We start from the raw sequence: 10,675 nt of genomic DNA, 5'->3' as shown, positions 1-10,675 counted from the left end.
TTGTGTGCGGGCTTTGAAAAGGTTAGCAGTCTGTAGATGACATGAAAGGCAACTTGTATAATGAATTTTGCCTGTGATGAAAGTCAGCTGGGCCAGTGCTGTGTGTGTGTGTGTGTGTGTGTGTGTGTGTGTGTGTCTTGTGTGAGCAGTGCAGTGGTACTTTAACCTTCTCATCAACACGAGCATGATTGAGGTGAAGAATCTGATTCCATTACGCTCACTGCAACATGGCCCTCAGTGCTGTTTTTCTCATTGTCTCCCGCAGTCTCAATCTCATCGTCCATCTTCCACTTGTGTGCTCTTTCTATCCCCTCTGCCAGATTTTAATGTGTTTTCTCTCTCTCGCACTCTCTTTCTCTCTTCCGTGCTGTCTTTCTCTTTATTCTTTCTCTTTCTCTTTCGCACTGCCTTTCTCTCTCTCTCTTTCTCTCGCTCACGCTGCCTTTCTCTCTTTCTCTCGCTCTTTCTCTCTCACTCACTCTCTCTTCCTCTTTCTCTCTCACTCTCTCCTGCTTTCTCTCCCATTGTAACCTTCACTCTGTCACAATTTTAGTTCTCATTCACTGACCGACATACCAAACAGCTTGTCTTACTTCGGACAGATGAACCTGTGTGTGTGTGTGTGTGTGTCCTGTCCTGACCTGTCCTGTCCTGTCCTGTCCCTTGTCTCACAGGGCTGAAGTGGAGCACAGCCTGTGCCTAGGCCCTCTAGCAGACCCCTGCACAGAAACAGGCGTGTCCTAAAGACCTGTGGTGCACAAGGACCACAAGACTTGCATAATAATTTCAGTGGTCAGATATGGGATAAGTTTTAAAAGTCAAATATTTCTGAGACTATATTGAAAAACACATATAGCTATGTGGCTGCTATTGTTAAGTTAATGTTAAATGTTAATTTATTATAGTGTATTGGAGTATATGTTCCCTAGTACGTTATCCCAGTTGCAGAAAGAAGTGTACGATTTAAGAAACATAACAGGCCTCCTCAGCTTTGTGTAGTTGAGGTTTAGGAGTGGACCAATATTGATTAGATGTGATTTGTTTGAGATATTCTTTAGCTTTGACGCAGCTTCTGACTGCAGTGGGCTGTTGGGCGCTTGCTTGTCCTCAGAACAGTGCAGACAAAAAACAGCAGCAGCAGCGGCAGCAAAAGCCAAATGGCAACATTCCGTCTGATGTTCCCGTTCACCCTCCGAAGCAGTCGTTCAGACCCTTGGGCGGATGCCCACCTTTTGTTTTCCCCTTTCCCTGGTCCCACGTTGGTGTCCTTGGCGTAAATGCCTGCCCACCGTTCTGACGCGGCGTCTGTACCAGGCCCCCGCTGGCGCCTCTTGCTCCTCGGCCAACCGAGGGTGCCAAGCTACAAAATTGGCAACATTAGTCAAAGTGCATTAAAGTGATTTCCCCAGAGCTCTCGAATCACAGACGGCTAACCTCTCCCAGGCGCAATCTCTTTCTTTCTCTCCCTTTCGCTCTCTCTTCTCTCTGTCTCTCTGTTTTGTTCCCTTCATTTTCTATTTTCCTTCTGTCTCTCCCTCTCTCTCCCCCTCTTCTGTGTTTTGTGTGTAATGGTCAATGGTAATGTTGTCAAGGGCAATGAATCAGGACTCATCTCAGTGACTGTGTTGAGAAGAGATAATGGGTAATTACAGAAGGACTTTGTTTGTCCTTCCTTGTTAAGTAGGCTTGCCATGCCGTTAGTGGTCAACACCTTTGGGTGTGTGTGTGTGTGTGTCACTCTGCCAATCTCTCTATTCTATCTCTTCCTCTTAGAGAGTGTGTATCTGTGCAGTGCAGTGTCTTTGATGAAGCGTCTCTGTATGTGCTCTGAAATGTAATTCAGGGAAAGAGTCGTATTAACTGTGGCAAGAATAGATCATCTCAGAAGAGTTTTAATGATCCATCCGTGCAAGTGTGTGAAGTTGTCTGGAGTGAGATGAGCCCAGGTGACAGCCCATCCTATTTAAGTCTGCAGCCAAAGGCCATGTTTGGGATGTTAATTCTACAACGTCTTCTTTCCCCTATGTGTTGGGCTGTTTTCTTTCTTTCATTTGTAACTCTCCAGCTAGTAAACACACCAAAGCCCCGAATGGCCTTTCCCACAAACCAGCTGGACAGAAGGCTTACTGGAAGAGCCAACCGGACGAGGAGTCAATCCCTTTAGAGTTTTCTCTTTGTTTTTCTCTCACTCACTCACTCACTCACTCACACACACACACACACACACACACACACACACACACACACACACACACACACACACACACACACACACACACACACACACACACACACACACACCACTCTTTCTCCAGAGTTTGCCTCTTTCAGCCCAAGTGGCGTGCTGAGATCAGGCGATGGGATTATGTTCTCCACGGGCTCCTGCTAATGGTGCTTATTGTCAGTGGATCAATCATCGCAGTTGGAAAGTAGAGCAGGTCAAGTTGATAAGATCTTAGAGCCATTGTGTGTGTGCGTGTGTGTATGGGTTTCTGTGGACAAACAATGTGTCTTCTGGGGTGTGTGTGTGTTTGAGTGCCCTTTTACAGGCTAGAGTTTTGGCAGTAATTGATACTGTTTACTTAGTTCATTTTATTTATTTTTTTCATTGAAAGTGTATTTTGGAGTTCCTGTTGTCATGGGTGGGGGGGGGGGGGGGGGAGTCAAAAGCAACTTTTACAGCAAATGTTGTATTGCTGCTGTAAACCTCCCAGTCCTAGTGCTGTGGTCCATGTTGTCAGTCCTGGCTGTCCAGAGCTGGTCATATGTAGAGAAACCTGCAGTCAGAGTCAGTAACCTCTGTCCACCATCTGATGTCCAGCTACAGCTTCTGGACTTTGGGGTGGCTGGTTGTTGGTTGTGAGCAGATGGTTAGTTCTGGTGTTCTGTGTCAGCATTGTAGAAACAGAAAGATGGAGTTCACCCCTCCATTTTCTCTCTCTCTCTCTCTCCAAGTGTGTGATGAGCGCAGCTCCTCTGTTTGTCTCATAAATGGTTCAGGCAGATTTACTGTTGCCTCATTTTCTCTGCCTACTCCATAAATACACTCACATACACAACACAACACAGCACATGCGCACACATACACATACACACACACACACACACACACACACAGACATAAAAGAAACAACCTGGCTCACATACTCCAATACACACCAATATGGGCACACAGTCAATGTCATCCATTCTTATATGTGCACACACATGCACAGTATTTATGTAGACACACACACACACACACACTGGGTCCTCTTCCTCCTGCCAAAGGAGATTAATGAAGAACGCACCCAGGAGAACATAAAAGCCCAAAGCTGTCACTCCACAGTGAGATATGAGAGGAAGAAATGAAATGTTAGGCACCTCTGCGAATTAGACTCATTTTCATTTATCTCCTTCCTAACCCCCCCCTCTCTCTTTCTCTGATATCTTTTCTTTCTCTCTCTTTCATTCTCTCTTTCTCTCTATTTCTTCCTTCTCACTTTCCTTCTATTTTCCTCTCATCTCATTTTTTGTCACACGTTCTTGTCACACAATCACCCCCTTCTCTCTCCCTCTCTCTCCCTCTCTCTTTCCCTCTCTCTCTCTCTCTCTCTCTCTCTCTCTCCTCTGCCCACCTCCATCTCGTTCTGTCAGGCTCCCGGTGCCTCCCAGGCTGTCCTTCCTCATCTCAGCTGGGAGAGGTGAGGTGACATTGGGGAGAAAAGGAGGTCATTACCAGGGGACACTCTGTCAAGGCCATGTGACAGACAGAGCCATGGGAGTGTGTGTGTGCACATGCATGTGTCTGTGTGTACGTGCGTCAGAGTGTGTGTGTGTGTGTGTTTGTGTTTAAGTGGACAAGAGCTCGTCTTGGCACACACTCGACTGGGCAAGTTGGTACCGCACCAGTCCAGCATAACAAATCTGCAGCTACCTGCTGAGGTGTGCTATTGGGGTCGTAATCCCTCTCCTTCATCCTCCACTCTCTCATTCTCTCTCTCCCTCTCTGCCTTCCCCTCCATCAATCAGATGTGTGTGCACTGAAACTTCTCCTGAAGCAGCACCATCCATGCCCCACCCTCCCATCCTTTCCAAACTCCGCTCCGTCACTGTCTGTAGGGTCTTTAGGGAGACGCCATCATGCCTTTATGGCTCCCTGATAATTGGTAATCTGAGTAAAGCCTTGTAATTCTTCTTTAATTTGATGGTCTGGCTAACGCCTGTGACTCTCTTGCATTCTAATGAGTTGGAGCAAAGCCTCCGTTCCTACCAGCTCCCTACGATACACACACACACACACACACACACACACACACACACACACACACACACACACACACACACACACACACACACACACACACACACACACACACTTCTCCCCTAGGCAAAGTGTGTTTTCAGCACAGTGGTCAATGACTCGTTAAAATCGCCACAGACACACACACGCTCAGGCCTCTCAAGTGGTCAGCCCTTTTCCTGGCGCGTGGTGCATAGATCCGAAACATCGATCGTCCCACCCATCCCCTCTACTCTTACCCCCAGGGGCTGCCGCTCTTTCGATCACCTCCTCCTCCCATCATATTTTCGTTAGCTTGAGATGTTTATCCTCAGATGTGCCCGTGCTTGTGTTGGATGGGTGTGTGTGGGCCGAGGCCATTCATGATGAAGAGCTCACGCTAGTCGTGGATGTGTTCTATCATGGAGGGGAGAGGAGGTTGTGGGGTATGTTGGATTACCCTCTGCAGATGGGGCAGATATGGATGTGGTCCTCCAGGGGGTAATTAAGTCAGATTGATGGGGAGAGAGTGGGTGTTGGGGGTGGAGGAGAATGGGTGGAGGTTAGGGAGTAGGGGGTAATAAATGCCTGCGGCGTGGCCTCCTGATACTGTGCAGCTCCTGCTGATGAGGACAGCAGGCCTGGTAGTGGGATCCAGGGAAGAACACATTAAGCAGCTGTGGTGGTCTCGGTTTGAGATGGCCTTTTTATTCTGTGCTGATGTGACTATTCCTCTCACAGTTGTTGAATGTTGAGTCTAAAGTTCCTGAGTGTTGCCTCTTCATGAACAGCTCTCTGTCTCTCTCTTTCTATCTTTTTCTTTCTTTCTTTCTTTCTCTCCCTCCCTCTTTCTCTTTCTCTTCCTCATTCTCTCTCTCTCTGAACCACAGGGTAATAATGTGATGGAGGATCAGGACCTGCGGGAGATTGGCATCTCAGACCCAGGCCACCGGAGAAAGATCCTGCATGCAGCTCGCTCTCTGCCCAAGGTCCGTGGCCTCCAACCTCCATCCTTCAGACACCCTGCCCAGCCTCTCCCCCTCCTGTCCTCACATAATGGGTTTCCACCTTCACCACACACACGCGCACACACACACACACACACACCTCTTAAAGCTAAACACCAAGCTGCCCCCCACACACACACACACACACACACACACACCTTCAGACACCCTGCCCAGCCTCTCCCCCTCCTGTCCTCACATAATGTGTTTCCACCTTCACCACACACACACACACACACACACACACACACACACACACACACACACACACACACACCTTAAAGCTAAACACCAAGCTGTTAGTCTGACTGCAGCTGTGTTCTACTCGTAAAGTTGCATATTAGTAAGTTACTGCAGATTGAAATTCCTAATTGCTACCTATGTGATGAATAGTGGAGCAAGAGTCTGTTTGATCTGCTATAATGTGTTGTGGACTGGAGGCTGGGGTTTTGAATGGGGCTATTTTAATGTTTTTCCTGCTCTGTAATTTTGGGACGACTCGCAAATTAATTTGTGTTTACAAAAGGGATTTACAATACGCTAAATCCACTGTGACGTCTTTGGCACTCACACACCTCTTTCATCTACGCAAGCTGTAATTTGTGTGTGTGTGTGTGTGTGTGTGTGTGTGTGTGTGTGTGTGTGTGTGTGCGCGAGTGAGAGTGTGTGTGCATCATGTGCGAGTGTGTGTGTGTGTGTGTGCGAGCGAATGGGTGAAAATATATTTTTGTGGGGATATTTATCTGCTTGCTAGTGATAATTTGTGTGTGTACACGTGCACTCTTTGTGTGGCCTGTTGGCCTGAGTTAAATCATGTGAATAGATATATATATATATATATATATATATATATATATATATATTGTCTGTGTGTGTGTGTATTTGTGTGTCTGTTGCTTCGGGGCCACACTTTAACACAGACTGCGTTTCCTCCTCCGTTGTTGTATGCCGTGTCCCTCTGCAGGTGAAGCCTCTGGGCTGTGACGGCAGCACGTCGCTCTCGTCCTGGCTGGACGCGCTGGGCCTGCAGGAGTACCTGCACAACTTCCTGTCCAGCGGCTACCGCACCCTCGAATGCGTCAAGAACTTGTGGGAGCTCGAGATTGTCAATGTGAGTAGCGATGCCGCCGCCGCCGCCGTCGAAATGGCCAATCCCTCACAGATAAACCACTCAAGATGGGGGGGGGGGGGGACATTAAATTGTCGTCGTCCCCAGGGCAGAGAGGGCAGGGCAGAGAAGGAAGCAATTTAGACAGAGAAAAACGCCCGGCAGATAAATACGTTTCTTTAAAGTGTTGAAGTGAAATGTTGGAAACGTAAATGAGCCTTTTTAAGATATCTGTGGTCAGTTTCCCGTACATGGATTAAGCCCTAGTCCTAGACTAAAAGCTTTTTTCAATGGAGATTTTCATTAAAGATTTCTTTTATTTTAAGACTAGGCTTAATCCATGTATGGGAAGCCGGCCCTTGATGTTAAGGTTGAAGACATTATAATTCTCTGGCACTGATAAAAAAAATTCAGGGAGCCATTTTCTTCTTAGTCTTCTGCTGCATCAGTGAATTCAGCTATGAGCAATCTGCATATCCTATATACTTCATTTTACTGTTTTTTTGTATAATGTATTGTGTACTGTATATGTCCTATAGATCTGTGTAAAGTGTGGTTTGGTGTGTGTGTGTTCTCACATTGTCTTGTGTTTCTGTTGTGGTGTAAAGGTACTAAAGATTACGCTGCTGGGCCACAGGAAGAGAATCATTGCATCACTGGCTGAGCGCCCCTACGAGGAGCCGCCCGTTAAACCCCCGCGACTCTCCCAGATCAGAGTCAGTCTCGCAACATACATACAAACATACAGACACACACAACCGTATACATACTGCTCCCATTCTGCTCCCATTCATTTGGTCTCTGCATTTATCCCAATCCGTGAATTAGTGAAACACACAGCACACATTACACACAGTGAGGTGAAGCACACACTAATCCCGGCGCAGTGAGCTGCCTGCATCAACAGCGGCGCTCGGGGAGCAGTGAGCTGTTAGGTGCCTTGCTCAAGGGCACTTCAGCCGTGCCTACTGGTCGGGGTTCGAACCGGCAACCCTCCGGTTACAGGTCCGAAGTGCTAACCAGGCCACGGCTGCCCGTCAATGTATGAGAAGCATGCTAGAATCCAAGGTCATTGGTTGGCCTCACAAAGAGGAAATGTGGAGTTAAATGAATGAGGCCATGTGGTATTGAGTATTATTATGATTGTAATAATGTAATAATGGAGTCATACATGTTTATAAATTGCTTTAAATGAAATGCCCACTACTGGGGGACAAATGGCCAGTATAGCATCACACACACACACACGCGCTCAGTCAATACATGCTATGTGATTTTTGGTGTGGTTTTTAAACGCCACACTGAACATGTTCTGTTCTCTCTCTCGCTCTCTCTCTCTTTCTCTCTCTCTGCTCAGTGCCAGGACCTGATGTCGCAGACGTCCTCCCCTCTCAGCCACATGGACTCCTACACGGGCCGCTCCATGGACCCGCTCCTGCCCCCCGGGGATTCTGGGAGGAGGCGAGGAGCGCCCGAGCCGGAGTACGACATGGTGCAGCGGCCTCGCAGCGAGCGGCTTTACTCTCACGTGAGTGGACCCTGCTGGTTCTGATGAGCCCTCGCCACCCGGCCAGCTCAGTAAATCACATGGATCACTGGACTGAGATCAGTGTGGAAACAGCAGGGGAGACGCTGGCTGTTTGTTTGCTCTGTTTGACTCTGGTCTTTCTCTCTTTCACTCTCTCGCTCTCTCTCTTTCTCTCTTTCACCCTCTCTCCGTTTATCGATCTCTCCTCCCTTTGATCTTGTGTGTTTGTTTATCTGTTTTTATTTCATATCCAAACATCTTTCTCTTCTGAATACTCCTGCCGCACATCACATGTCATCTATCTAATATTCTCTCATTTCCTCCCTTCACACCCCCCCCCCCTCTATCTCTCTCCAACTCTCTCTCCCTCTCTCCCTCCCTCTCTCACCCTCTTCTTCTCTCCGTAACCCCCATTCTCTCTCATCTCTCTCTCTGTCTTTCTCTCCTTCTCTCTCTCCATCCCTCTCCTTCTCTCCCTCCTCCAGGAGCGGTACGAGGACCGGCACAGAGAGCCTCGCCTGACCTTGCGACCCCCCAGCCTGGCTGCGCCGTACGCCCCCGTCCAGAACTGGCACCACCAGCCGGAGAAGCTCATCTTCGAGTCCTGCGGCTATGAGGCTAACGTGAGCGCCAGCACACTTACACACACTCACACTCGCGCTCGCACTAGAGTTTAAGAGACATGAGACTGGCTCCTCAGGCTATGCTCCAGGAGGACAAGCTTTCCCAGAAAGCACCAGCTTCCTCTCTAAGCCTTCACTTCAATGGTGAAATGGGCTAGATAAGAAAGAGTTGCATACAAGGTTTTGCTATTTGCTAATAGCATATGTAGCCATCGTTTGGAGGCAGTTTTAAAGGCCCTGCATGTTCTCATATGACATGTTGGTCAAGGTCACAAGGTTGTGATGCTGCCAAACTCCTACAGTAGTGTACAGTTGTGTGTGTCTGTCCAATAGAGGGGTTAAGATTTAGGTTTGTGTGTGTGTGTGTGTTGCTCTTTCAGTAGTTGTGTGTAACTCGCTTGCTTTTCTCTTTGTGTGTCTCCAGTACCTGGGCTCCATGCTCATCAAAGACCTGCGGGGAACAGAGTCCACACAAGACGCCTGCGCTAAAATGAGGGTGAGTAGTCCGCCATCTTCACCTCTGGTCTGAGATCAGTTTACTAGCGTGTCGATTTATTCATGGCTTTGAGTTTATCCACATCAATTGTTTTTTTTATTATTTTATTATAATGCTAAAAATACGATGCGCGTTCCACCTGCAAACCTTTTAGCTATTAGCCACCTGTCTTCCAACATTCCCGTACTTTGAGGACTGGGGTAATAAGGCATATGCATGGCGCTGGGTAAGCACTCCAGCTGCTGAAGCACCACTGGCATGTGCTGACTTAGCATGCCTCGGGGGGGCTGTAGCCCGCTGCGCTTAATGAACAGCTCTGCTCATTTCCATTTAAACGGATAACCAAAGCTCCATCCAAAACGATCGCCTCTGGTGATCAATCCAGCGACACGGCACCGCCCCTCCCTGCTGAGTGAAGATGACTCATGGGCCCACCTCTGCTCCACACACACACACATTCACACATACGCACACACACATACACACACACATGCACACACACACACAAACACACACAAACACACACACGTTAATCCCTGGACAGAGAGGGGTGATGGAGCAGTGGTTTGAATGGTGGGGGTGGTGAGACTCGCTTTTTGCTTTTGTACCCCTTCTCCCTCCCTCTCCTCCCTGCATCATATCCCCTCATCCGCATCTGTGTTGGTCTCAATACTGCGTAGCACTCATCCCACACCAATAAGGTTAAGCGAGTTCCTCGCCAGGGTGCCTTTTTCCACGGCGTTGCATTTTGAACAGTTATTGATTGCGCTACAATAGCGTGAGTCTGGGGAAGATCCATCTCAGAGGCAGATGCAAACAACGGCGCTGTTATCACTGCCATGGGGAACCATTAGGAGATGAGGCATGGTGGAGCCACGCTGTCTGCTCACTTCCCACTTGCCAGCGCCCACGAAAATATACAGCCCGCCAACGCTGCCAAATGTAAGGTCACCCAGAGCGTTTTAGTGGTGTTGTCAAGTCCGGCGCTGTCGGCGCCTACCAGTGGGATGGAAGGACGGAGCTGAGCTGGACAAGACTGGGCTCTGATTGGGTGTGTCCATGTGTGTGTGTGTGTTTGATTTCCTGCAGAGGTCAACGGAGCAGCTGAGGAAGGTCCCCACCATCGTCCTCTCCATCACCTACAAAGGGGTGAAGTTCATCGACGCAGCCAACAAGGTGGGTGCTGCTGCTGCTTGCCCTGAGTTTTGAGCCTTAAAAAAATCTCTTAGTCTTCTGGGGTATAGAGTGAGTCACTATCATGAATCATCAAGAGGTGTGTGTGTGTGTGTGTGTGTGTGTGTGTGAAAGTGTATTTGTACATGTTTTGTGTGTGTGAGTGTATTTGTACATGTTTTGTCATTTTGAATCCTCACATTCTCATATACACAGTATTTACACACACTCCCACTCACACAATATCGTGCTACCTCTATTTTCTCTCTGGATCTTTCTTTTTGTCTTTTATGTTTCTCTTTGTTAAACCCAGAGGGTAGGGTCATCTATCAATACTGACCATGCAGTATGTACAGTATAAAAGGTTAACACTTGCTGACAGTGAAAAGGCATCTCTCCTGCCCCTGCAGTAATTTATAACTGCCACGGCTCTTTGTTTGGGCACTCCCCTTTGACTAAGAGACAAAGGACTTGACAGC

The 10,675-nt window shown here is 48.1% G+C and overlaps 1 protein-coding gene across 11 annotated transcripts in view; it reads left to right on the top strand.

Annotated features, from left to right (window-relative positions):
- The window catches only part of anks1aa (ankyrin repeat and sterile alpha motif domain containing 1Aa), a 106,701-nt gene that overhangs the window by 84,730 nt on the left and 11,296 nt on the right, over positions 1–10,675 (top strand). For all 11 annotated transcript variants that reach the window (XM_076275884.1, XM_076275891.1, XM_076275890.1 and 8 more), the window contains 7 exons: positions 5,152–5,250; positions 6,233–6,379; positions 6,985–7,092; positions 7,734–7,904; positions 8,390–8,527; positions 8,952–9,023; positions 10,113–10,199. In XM_076275884.1, the coding sequence (XP_076131999.1) occupies positions 5,152–5,250; positions 6,233–6,379; positions 6,985–7,092; positions 7,734–7,904; positions 8,390–8,527; positions 8,952–9,023; positions 10,113–10,199 (822 nt within the window). The remainder of the gene's footprint in view (positions 1–5,151; positions 5,251–6,232; positions 6,380–6,984; positions 7,093–7,733; positions 7,905–8,389; positions 8,528–8,951; positions 9,024–10,112; positions 10,200–10,675) is intronic.

This window comes from Alosa pseudoharengus, unplaced genomic scaffold, assembly GCF_046254945.1.
Source record: "Alosa pseudoharengus isolate Yale_2024_CS ecotype anadromous, Long Island Sound unplaced genomic scaffold, YU_APseudo_1.1 YU_APseudo_1.1_scf_9, whole genome shotgun sequence".
Taxonomy (NCBI): domain Eukaryota; kingdom Metazoa; phylum Chordata; class Actinopteri; order Clupeiformes; family Clupeidae; genus Alosa; species Alosa pseudoharengus.
Note: the sequence above shows the minus strand (reverse complement) of the source record. Positions and strands in the feature narration are given on the sequence as shown.